This window comes from Bos indicus x Bos taurus, chromosome 2 (genome assembly GCF_003369695.1).
Source record: "Bos indicus x Bos taurus breed Angus x Brahman F1 hybrid chromosome 2, Bos_hybrid_MaternalHap_v2.0, whole genome shotgun sequence".
In the NCBI taxonomy this organism is placed as follows: domain Eukaryota; kingdom Metazoa; phylum Chordata; class Mammalia; order Artiodactyla; family Bovidae; genus Bos; species Bos indicus x Bos taurus.
The window spans coordinates 132113493-132125359 of NC_040077.1; the positions used below are offsets into that span (position 1 = coordinate 132113493).

Here is an 11867-nt window from a genome sequence, read left to right on the forward strand (position 1 = left end):
GCGTTCCTGCCGCCCTGGCTTGGCTGGGGAGGCGGGCGGGGGCCATCCCCAGCTGTTCTCTCTCCTCTAGTGTCACCCCCGCCCCATCTACCCCATTGCCGCCGCACCGGCTCTCAGCCTCAAGTGCGCAGAGACTGAAGGATTACATCTGATGTGCTGAACTTTGTCTGCTCAGAGCCTCTCCCAGGGCTGGGCACGTAGTTGGTGCTCAGTCACTAATTGAAGGCAAAAGGAGAAAAGAACGGCAGAGGGTAAGATGGGTGGATGGCATCACCGACTCAATGGACGTGAACTTGGGCAAACTCTGGGAGTTGGTGATGGACAGGGAAGTCTGGCGTGCTGCAGTCCATGGGGTCGAAAAGAGTCGGACACGACGTAGGGACTGAATAGCGACGGCAAGTCATTAAATGAATGAATACATCACGGGAGCCTAGATTTGGGGGAAATTCACCTCTGAACATCGTTTCCTCCCGCACAGAATGGGGACAAGGACTGCGCCTCCTAGGGTCACTATGAGGAGCTCATGAGCCAGCAGTAGGTAGAGAAGGGCTCTTTCTATGACTTTTAACACCACCAGGAAGTCACCTCCCTGCCTTCTGTACATTGTCATCTGGGAAGGAGGTGGATGAGTCCTTTCCCGCCTTCTCCCAGGGCCGTCCTCAGGAAAGCCGCCGTCTCCCTCTGTCTGGCCCGCAGGTGCTGCCTGGCCCATGACTGCTGCTACGAGAGGGTGAAGCACCTTGGCTGCCAGCCCGTGTTGAACGGCTACCAGTTCCGTGTGGTCAACGGGACCGTGATCTGTGAGTAGTCCTCTCTGCACAGAATGTCCTTGAATCTGGGCCTTTCTCAAAGTTCAGCCTCGTGGACCCAGAGAACTTTGGGAAAAGGAGATTTTTTTTTCCCAAGTGCTTTGGGAGGGAGAGTGGCAATTCTGAGCATCTGTGCTTCCTGAGAGTCCAGCCCGGGTCCCCCCCCCGCCGCCCCGGTTCCCCCTGCCCCGGGTCCCTGCTCACAGCTGTGTCCCCAGCTCCCTCCCCTGGAGTGCGGGTTTCAGCCCACAGTCCCCGCTGCCCACCCGGGCTCCTTCCTGGGCTCGATAAGTAGTTGTTGACTGAAGATTACACTGAATTTTGCGGCTGCGCTTGGCAGCTGTTGCTATTGAGAAGCTTCTTCCCAATGTCTGTTGTGTGTTAACAAAGCGGCTCGGCTGTCTTTCAGTTGAACAAATATTTGTGAAGGGGGTTGCGTGCCAAGCTCTGGGGTAGGGTAGGGAGCCCACCTGGCATCGAGGCCGTTCAGGGAGGAGGACAAAGGACAGGGTGGGCCAGCGCTGAGTGTCCAGCGTGCAGGGAGGGGCTCCAACCTCTCAGAGTGTGATCCGGGGCAGGTGGGGTTGGGTAGGGCAGGCTGGATCTAAAGCGCAAGCTCACTTGCAGGCAGCAGGCCACAGACTTGTCTCAGACGCTGTTCAGCTCGGCAGGACGGGTGGTCTGAACGCCCCTTTGCGTGTGTGACTCACCTTCCGCTCAGCCCTGTGGAGTCGCGGGAACCACTGTCCTCCCTTGCGTGTTTACTCAGAGCTGTGAGTGTGTCTTGGAGATCACCTGTCCCCTCCAAAGGTGGGGAGAACACCTCCCTTGCCTTCATCTTCCAGCTCCCCCAACCCAGAGCTCAGGCTCCGGACTCACGGAGTCAGGTTGGCTTGATCTGCCCGGTGCCAGTAGCAGGAAGCTGGAAGTGTGTGGGAGGCCCAGCTTCAGCCAAGTCTCCTGTTCCGCTCTCCCCTCTTCGGGCGACTGCCGACGGGGAAGGGACCCCGTTTTTCCCATGTGAGCGTGAGAAGCCTTCCTGACCACCCTCCAGCCTAAAGCAAAGTGTCTCCACTGTGAGGCCCCTACGCCACATCCAGGACACAGGGCGGGATCATGGTCTGGGGGATGGGGGGCGAGGGGGGACTGGAGGAGGATGATCTCAGAGATGGCTTGCTTCCGCAAGTGGTGGCACCGAGTTTCTCGTCCCTCCCGACCCCACATGTTGGGGGTGGGGGTAGGAAACGGGGTGAGCCCGGCTGTCGCTTGGTTGGGGAGGGGCACGCAGAAAAGCTGCCCCGACTCCTCTCCGTCTGGCTGGTGGTCTTGCCTTCACGTGGTTTCTTCTCATCTCTTTTCACCTTGACCTTGACCTTGACCTCTGTCATGTCAGGTGTCACCTTAGAGTGGTTGAAAAGGCATCCTTTGGAGAGAAGATACGCTCTAAGAGCTCTTTCCCCCATGCCCCGTAAAGCACAGGGACTGAGGAGGGAGGGGAACAGAGCTCTGAAGAGGGAAGCAGGTTTTCAGTAGGTGCCAAGGCTCTTCCTGCGCTGTGGTCCCATGCCCCAGACCAAGCCCTCTGCTCCTGTGGGTGGGCCGTACTCAGAGTGCCTGTGGGCCTGGGTCCTCTGCACCTGGAGCAGCTTCTTTAGCAACCCGCTTCACCTTCTGCCGTGGGGACCGGAGCCACAGCCAGGGACCCCGGGAGATGGAGGAAGGTGACCCGGGAGCAGAGGCCGGAGCCCCAGTATGTGGCACAGGAAGTGTTGCCTGCTTGGCACATCACTCTGGTGGCGGGAGGTGCAGGCAGGGTCTCGGAGCTGGACTGGAATGTTCGCGGTGGCCAGTTCTTGAAGCTTGGCCAGGGATCCCGGAGTCCAGCGCCTGTCTAAGAGAGTTAGCGAAGAGGGATGTTTCCCCATCCTCACCAGGGCACTAGCAACCCCTTCTGCAGCTGCGCTATCCAGTGAGTACCAGGCTGAGCCCTGTTGTTCCCAGCCCCACCTTTGTTCAGTCGCTCAGTCACGTCCATCTTTTTGCGACCCCATGGACTGCAGCATGCCAAGCCTCCCTGTCCTTCACAAACTCCCAGAGTTTACTCAAACTCATGTCCATTGAGTCGGTGATGCCATCCAACCATCTCGTCCTCTGTTGTCCCCTTCTCCTCCCGTCTGCAATCTTTTCCAGTGAGTCAGCTCTTCGCATCAGGTGGCCAGAGTATTGGAGCTTCAGCTTGCCAAGTCCCTATTTCCAGGAACAGGGCTGGGAGCTGGGCGGCCCGGCTCCTAATCCTGGGTCTGTTGCTGGTGTGCTGAGACCCCGAGTGAACCCCAAGCACATCTATTCCCTTGCCTAGTATCAACTGAGTACCCCCAGGGTACCCAAGCAGGGCCAGCACTGTGCCAGGGCCAGGGGCACAGAGAGAGGCAGCCCGGGGCCCTGCTGCCAGTGCTCTTGGAGACCAGCCCAGTCAACCCCTCGCTGCAGTGATGGGGAGCCTGAGGCCCAGAGGCGGGGAAGGGCTGACCCAGGCTCCATGCAGACTCAGTCTCATGTGTCTTGAGACTGTCCAGTGCTCGGGAACACACTGCTGGCCGGAGTCTTCTGGGCCTGTTTCTGCATCTGTAAAGCAGGTGCACTCGCCGTAGCTGAAGTCCATCGGCAGCTGAAGTGGGCTTGGCACTCAGCTCTACGAGTCCACAGTAAGCCTCTGAGGTGGGCGCTGTCCTCCCCGTTGTCGAGGAGGACCCTGAGGCTCAGAGAGTGAGGTGAGATGACCAAGGCCACACAGCCGGTGAAAGGACTGCTGGGACTCAGACCAGGTCGTCCAACCCCAGCTGGTGCTCCTGCCTCCCACCGCCCTCCCCGCTGGCGTGAGACTGCTGGGAGGGGCTGGACTGGGGGGCTCACACAAATGCAAATCTTGTTATCTAAAGCACGCAGGTCAGAATGTTCGGCTCCGGCCCAGGGGGCAAAGGAAAGCTGAAGGAGCTTGTCGCCCTGCAGTGCCCCAGATCTTCCTGTTCCAGCTCCGTGTACTTCGCTGAAAGGCCCAGAGACAGCAAATGCTTTGAAGTCAGGCAGAGCCGGGCCTGAATCCCAGCTTCACCTTTTCCAGCTGGATTAATTGCATGACCACCCTGGGCCTTAGTCTCCTTCTCTGTAAAGTACTAATCAGTACTTCCGAAGGTCTCTAAGGTCTCTAAGGTCACTGGAGAAGGAAATGGCAACCCACTCCAGTAATCTTGCCTGGAAAATCCCATGGATGTAGGAGCCTGGCAGGTGCAGTCCATGGGGTTGCAAAGAGTTGGACACAGCTAAGCGACGCCACCAAGGTCACTAAGGAATCGACTGAGGTAACCCAACGCAGGGGCCTCCCAGACGGCACCAGTGGGAAGACCTGCCTGCCAGGGCAGGAGATGCAGGAGACTTCCCCTCCCTGGGTCTGGAAGATCCCCTGCAGAAGGGAATGGCAACCTGCTCCAGTATTCCTGCCTGGAAAATTCTATGGGCAGAGGAACCTGGCAGGCTACAGTCCATGGGGTTGCAAAAGACTGAGCACTCCCCAAAACTCCCCAACTCAGAGGTCTGACCCAGAGCGGGTGCGTAATTAATACCTTTCCTTTCAGAAGTTGAGATTTCTTTTTATTTTTTTAACCCTAGTTTCCTTTTCCCCTTTACATCGTAGTTAAGCACTGGGATTTTCTTTATTACCGTTGAGATTTCTGCATTGGTCTCCCCTTGAACTAATGTCATTAACCCCTTATAGGATGAAAGCTCTCCCCCTGCCCCCACCACAATCCTCAGTTACACTGCAGTTCAAAGAACTGCCCTGCAAGGGTTAATCACCTCCCAAGCCTCCCAGTTCTGAAATCTGGCACCCAAGCCTAGTTCCAGGTTGCCTAGCAACCAGCGGCTGCTCCTGGATGTGGTTGGTGTGAGCAGCGAAGGGAAAGGAGAAAAACAGCCTGGTCTGTCCATGTCTCGAAATGTCAGTGGGAGAGCAGTGCAGAGAAAGGCCTGGAACCCAAGCCCTGGGGCCAACTTGCGGAGTGGTGACGGCTGCCCTCAGGCAATCGGGGAGGCCGTTAGTCCTGTCTTGAGTGGGCTTGCATAAGCACTTGGAATTCGCGAGGGATTTTAAGTGGTGATGCCCCCTCCACCCATGTGTGCCCGCATCTGTTGGGCAGAGAGGGGCCCGGCCGTGGGTGGCAGAGCCAGAGTTCCAGCCCGAGGCCCCTCTGTCACCTCCATCTCTGAGCCTGTGATTCTGCCCTCTGCCCAAGGCAGAGGGTGAACCAGGTAACCACTGGAGTTTTTAGTTTGCAAAGATCTTTCTCTTTTGCTGAGTTTACTGCTCACAACAACACCTCCACTCACTGACGCATCATCCTTTTCCTTTCCTAGAATCTGGCTCAACCTGCCACCATCTCATCTTGCTCAGTTATTTGTTTACTTATGGATCAACTCTCCCCTCAATTGGAGTTTGAGCTCCAGGAGATTGGGGAGCACTTATTGGGGGTGGGGGTGGGGTGCATGCATGCTCGGTCGTGTCTGACTCTTTAGCGACGCCATGGACTGTAGCCAGCCCGCCTCCAGGCTCCTCTGTCCCTTGAATTCCCCAGGCAAGAATACTGAAGTGAGTTGCCATTTCCTCCTCCAGGGGATCTTCTAGACCCAGGGATCAAACCCATGTCTCCTGCACTGGGGGAGAGACATGGCTTTACCGCTGAACCCTCTGGGGAGCCCCGGGGAGGGGGTGGGTGCTCACTCTCATAAAGCCACAGAGAATGATGCCCGAAGCCATGCAATTGTGGGGTCCACTCACTCAGACCTGTCCCCCTGCTTCCTGGACAAAGGCCGGGCATATGTTAGAAACTCAATATCTGTTTGATGATGGAATGAGTGCAGAAATTCATGAAATAGTCTGTACATGAACCTGTACCCTCATTTGAAAGCCTAGGGAAGAGATTCAGAGAGGAACAACTTCCCTGAGATGCCAGAGCTTGCAAGCGGCAGATCTGGATCCAGAACCTGACTCCCTGTTTCTTGGGATGGGGGCTCTGTTCACTGCCCAGCGGTCTGTGTCTAAGCCCAGCCAGCGAGGTGGCAGCATACGGTGATGGAGCCCTTACCGCGTGTTTGGCACCGAAGATCTGCAAGAAAGAGACAAACTCCGTGGCCGAAAGGAGCTTGTGTGCAGGCAGGGAGACAGTCCATGAAATATTCAGAAAGAAAGATACACTCGGGTAGCGACAGTGCTGTGACACCTCTAAAATAAGGCCACACGCTACGGAATGAGGGCGGCAGTGGGGGGTGGATGGCTCCTTCAGGTGTGGAGGAAGGCCTCTCGAGGGAGGTGGCATCTAGCCGGAGGAGGTGGGGGGGTGCCTGTCCCATGAGAAACGAGTCTGGCAAGGCCTGGCCGTGGGGTGAGGGGCTCCCCTGCTCCTTCAGTTGCAGGGGGAAGCCTTCAAGCAGACAGTGATCAGCTCAAATTTTCCTTTAGAAAGAAGACTCTGGCCCCTGCCCAGAGAAGTTGGGGAGCAAGGGAAGAAAGAGGGGCAGCCACTAGTGGGCTGTTTCCGTTGCACTGGGGAGAAGTGACCGTTGTGTGGCTCGGTAGCTGGGGCGGAGTGTCAGACGCTGGGCGCACTTGGGAGGGGAACCGACAGAACCTGCTGTCGGGGTCGGTGTGAGGCTTGGAGGCGAGGGAGGCTGACTCTGACATCGTGGGTCTGAGCATCCGTGAGTAACCGTGCGTCTACCAGCTCGTGCGCATAGCAGAGCACAGACTCTGCAATCACAGCAAGAGCCTAGATGAGCCGTGCTGGGTTTGAGATGCACATCGGACGCTCGGGGGTGGGGGGGTGGGGAGGGGGGGTCACGTGAACACACGCGTACTGGTGTCTGGAGCTCAAAGGGCTGCAGGGAGAACTGGGGAGTCTCTGCGGGGAGAAGTGAGGAGTGGGTAGTGCTCAGGCGGTATTTAAAGCCCTGGGCTTTAAAACAGGGGCACCCAAGGAGAGAGGTTAGAGACCAGGGCAGAGGTGCAAACAGGGAGTGGCCTGGCAGGCAGCCTAGGTTAGCCCACTCAGGAGCACAGACCTTCCCATCTCATTGGTGGAAGTGTGTGCTTGTGTGTGTGCTAAGTCGCTTCAGTCATGTCCGACTCTTTGCAACCCATGGGCTGTAGCCCCCCGGGCTCCTCTGTCCATGGGATTCTCCAGGCAAGAATACTGGAGTGGGTTGCCATGCCCTCCATCAGGGCATCTTCCCAACTCAGGGATGGAACCCGTGTCTCTGATGTCTCCTGCATTGGCACACGGGTTCTTTACCACTAGCGCTGCCTAGGAAGCCCAGCTGGAAGTATTTCAGTCTGTTTCATGGAATGAGAAAGCATTATCAGTTCCGTTCTTCATGTCTCAGTTTCTTCATCAACAAACTGAAGGATGCTGGGTCTGGATTTGGGCTTGTTGTTAAAAGATGACTTCCCGGCATGGCATTTCTTGGCCCAGGGCTGCCTCTTCTAGACAGTGGCAGGCCTGACCCTACTACGGCTGTGGGATGCCCACAGCAATAGACTGCGGCTCCCTGTCAGTCCCCAAGGCCTGGGGACCGGGCCAGTCATTAGACGTAGAGCTGATCATCAGGAGAGAATTTACGCTTCATGCTTTGGAAAGGACCAGAAGACAAAGCAAGAAAGGGACGTGGTGAGAAAGGAAGAGGGAGGCTTGCTGAAAGGAGATGGAAGAAAGAAGAGATGGGAAAGAAAAGGAGACCAAGAGAGGAACAGAAAGAGAGAAGGGGGAGAAAGAGGAAAGTGTGGGAAACGTGACTCCCTTCTGGTTTCCAGAGAGGCAGCACCCGGGTGATGGACAGCTCGAGGCACCAGACACCTTCCTTTGGGAGGAAAGAGAGGTTGGATGGGCTGGAGCCCTGCACCCAAGTAGCCCCACTGCGTGCAGCAGCCACATGACCCGGCAGCCCCTACCCGGCGGCTGCCTGGGGAGGGAATCCAGCGGGCAGCTGTGCGCGGCACAGGTGAGAGACCTGGACACGGATGGGACGGGGGCTCTCGGGGAGCCCCAGGGGAGCTGGGGCCCCGTGGGTGTCGTAGAATTGTCACACATGTGCGAGGGCAGAGGTGATCCAGGCACCAGGAGCAGTGGGAACAGCAGGAACCATTCCTGGTGCATTTTCTGAGGGTGAGTGGAGAGCTACTGAGGCATGAGGTGGGTGTCAACATGTCTTGAGAAGCCCAGGCTCCATCGAACTGGAGGAGGACAGCTTCCTGCAGGAATTGTGGACTTCTGAGAGGGAGGAGGAAAGAAAGCAGACTGTAGCCAGCACTGGCCCAGCTTCAGAGGGGCCTTCCTCTTCCAACATGTGCAGCATCGTCATAGTAACAGCGTAATAGCAGCCTCTGTGTTCCAGGCGTATCCAGACCTCTCCATCTGTAACAACAATGAAGGTCCTCATGATGCCTGAAGTAGACGGCATTGTTTATTTTTGATGCTGTTGTTTTTATCACCGTTTTATAAATGATACTGAAACTAACTTGCCCAAGGCCAACACATCAGGGGATCTGGCTGCCTCACTTCCTCACCCCAAACCCTCAAAAGAGAATGGAGTTATCCAGAAGGAGGCTGCCTTAGATATCCCTTATGCCAGGGGTCCCCCACCTCCAGGATCTAATAATGCCTGGTGATCTGAGGTGGAGCTGATGTAATAGAAATGGAAATAAAGTGCACAATAAGTGTGATGCCCTCGCATCATCTTGATACCATCTCTTCCTCCCCCACCCCCAGTCCGTGGAAAAATTGTCTTCCATAAAACTGGGCTCTGGTGCCAAAGAGATTGGGAATTATAGTCATGTATGGATGTGAGAGTTGGAATATAAAGAAAGCTGAGCACAGAAGAATTGATGCTTTTGAACTGTGGTGTTGGAGAAGACTCTCGAGAGTCCCTTGGACTTCAAGGAGATCCAACGAGTCCCTCCTAAAGGAAATCAGTCCTGAATATTCATTGGAAGGACTGATGCTGAAGCTGAAACTCCAGTCCTTTGGCCATCTGATAAACTGACTCATTTGAAAAGCCCCTGATGCTGGGAAAGACTGAAGGTGGGAGGAGAAGGGGACGACAGAGGATGAGATGGTTGGATGGAATCACCGATGTGATGGACATGAGTTTGAGTAAGCTCTGGGGGTTGATGATGGACAGGGAGGCCTGGCATGCTGCAGTCCTTGGGGTCACAGAGAGTCAGACATCATTGAGCGACTGAACTGAACACCACACACACACACACACACACACACACACACACACACACGCACGCACACACAGCACCACAGCTCGGACAACTCTGACTGCTAAATAAAAGATCCCCACCTAGTGGTCATTTGGCCGCAGTGCAGACACTCCATCCCAAAGGCCCATTAACGTTTCCTTCATTCACTGAAGGACTGTTAGTTGAGCACATACTGTGGGCCAGCATTTGTTCTGCACCCTGGGGACACTGGGAGGGACGAGACAGAAAAAGCCTCAGTCTCACGTAGCTTACACTTAGTCCAGGAGAGACAGACACAACCAGGTAAACAAATCAGAGGAGTGAGAGATGTGAAAAGTACGGGGTATCAAACAAACGGGGATGCGAGGGAGAGAGGCTGGAGAAGTTTAGCTGGAGTGGTCAGGGAGATCCTCTCTGAAGAGAGGAAATTTGACCAAGACCCAAAGGTGGGATGCCTCCAGCCACTTGAAGATCCTGGAGAGAAGTGTGTCAGACAAACTAGCAAGTACAAGTGCAGAGGCCCTGGGTCAAGACCAACCAAAGCATGTGACCAACCCAGAGGCCAGTGTTCCCGGAGCAGAGGGAAGGTGAGCGTGAGGGCTGTGAGGGTGGAGAGGCGGGCAGGGGCCCTGTTACGGCAAGCCTGCTTCAGAGTCCGTGGCAAGGATTTGGGATGTCTTGGTTCAAACAGTAGGAAACCACAGCAGGGCTTTCAGCAAGAGAGTGAACCTTATTCATTCCAAGACAGTCCCTGTTTATTTCCTTCCATTAGGGCGGGAGAGCTGGTGATGGCAGGGAGGGGGTCATGGCCAAGAAGACGGGGAGAAGAGGGCACAGCGTGAAATATTTTAAACGTAGAGACATCCATGGAACTTTGGGTGGATGGAATGTGGAAGTGAAAGGAAGGCAGGAATCGAGGTTGGCTGCTTGTTTTCTGGCTTGAGTTGGAGGTGGTACTGATTCTTAAGCTGAGAGTGTGGGTGGAGGGCCAGATCAGTGGGTAGGGCAGGGGCACTTACATCAAGAGCTTCCTTTGGGGCATCTTATACTGGAGATGCTAGTGATTTCCACGTGAGATGCCAGGTAAGCTGCTGGAAATAGGAGCTGAGTTCTGAGAAGATGGGTTCTGTGTCCTTGCCCTGGGAGCTGCTTGGGGACGCTGACTCAGTGCTCCCCCCCTCACGTGCAGCCCACACCTGCCCCATCTCCTGTTTCTTTCCAGGTATCTCTTCAGGGCATGTCCAGCTGTGATGGTGGAAGGGCTTGAAATGCAGGAGAAGGACTCCCAGTTCCTTTTTCCTTTCAATTTTCAACCCTTGACCCCTTGCCGCCAGCTCCCAGTTCTCCCCAACCTTAGAACCAACCCTGGGGGTGGCTGGAAGCCCCCGTGACCCACTGTCTCCCTGCAGGTGAGTGTGCCCTTGGTCCCGGCGTCAGCTGCCTCTGTGGGCTGCGGGCCTGCGAGTGTGACACTCAGTCTGCCTACTGCTTCAGAGAGAACCTGCCCACCTACGAGAAGAACTTCAAGCAGTTGTCCAGCCGGCCCCACTGCGGCAAGCACAGGCCCCAGTGCTAGCGAGGCCACAGGGCCCCTGGTCAGGCCCGGGTACTCCTTTGTCACTCGGCATCAGAGGGCTGGAGATCAAAAGTGCAAAAGACGGAATCTGGGCCTTCGATGGAGGGAGACAGACCATAAATATAAATAAATGACATGTTCCAACCACAGTAAGGGCTAAGAAGCTACAAAACAAAGTGACAAGGTAGAGAGATGGCCCCTACCCCCACCCCAGGAAGATTCCAAAAGGGGAGAAGGCCCCAGGATCTGCCTTAAGCACTCCCTTCATCCCCACCCCAAGATCGGGATGCTGGGCAGACTTGGGTACCAGACCCACATCCCAGATCCAGCTGGAGCCAAGGTCTTGGGCACATGCCAAGGCCCTGAGAGGTGCACCTGGACTCTTTTCTCGTTTGCTGGAGTCCCGCCTTCTGAAAACCCCAAGGTAGGAAAACGTCAGTGCCATTCTCAGCTCTCAGGACACGTAGCCTGGGAACATCCATGCCCACGGCTGCCACCGGATGTCACGGCCAGGAAGACGCTGAAGTGATGGAGAGAGAGTTGGGGCGGGTGAGGCAGGGGGATCCAAGGTTGCTGGTCACGTTTAGAAGCCCCTGGTCACAAGACATAAATTCTAATAAATATTAAAGCGAGCCAGTCTGGGTGGACTCTGATCATTCTGACGCCCAGCTTGTAGGGGAGATTGCAAAAATGACCACAGCTGGACATTTCCCCGGGGTCCAGTGGTTAAGACTCTGCCACCCAGTGCGGGGGATGTGGGTTCGACCCTGGTCAGGGAACTAAGATCTCCAAAGCCACAGGGTAATTAAGCCCATGTGCCGCAACTAAGACCTGAGGGAGCCAAATCATTAAAAAAAATAATGAAGACTCTTTGGTTAAAAACAAAAAAAGCCACCATTGTTCTTACCTCTCTGTATCCTCACCTCTCGGTCTGTTGTTCAGTCGCTCAGTTACGTCCGACTCTTTGCGACCCCATGGGGTGCAGCACGCCAGGCTTCCTTGTCCTAAATGCTCAGCTTTTCCCATCAAGAGGTAGAGTCTGCTTCCCCACCAACTGTGAATCTGAACTCTGAGCTGGCCTTGTGACTTAGTATGGTCCATAAAACACGATGAGAGCGGTGGTCCGCCAGTTCCCCAGCGAGGACTCAGGAGGCCCGGGGCACACCCCCTTTCAGAACACTGCCACCGC

The 11867-nt window shown here is 55.7% G+C and overlaps 1 protein-coding gene across 3 annotated transcripts in view; it reads left to right on the plus strand.

Annotated features, from left to right (window-relative positions):
* Window positions 1-11310, plus strand: part of PLA2G2C (phospholipase A2 group IIC) — a 27906-nt gene extending 16596 nt beyond the window's left edge. For all 3 annotated transcript variants that reach the window (XM_027521681.1, XM_027521688.1, XM_027521692.1), the window contains exons 4-5: window positions 697-800; window positions 10512-11310. In XM_027521681.1, the coding sequence (XP_027377482.1) occupies window positions 697-800; window positions 10512-10678 (271 nt within the window). In that variant the 3' untranslated portion in view covers window positions 10679-11310. The remainder of the gene's footprint in view (window positions 1-696; window positions 801-10511) is intronic.
* The last annotated feature ends 557 nt before the right edge of the window (window positions 11311-11867 follow it).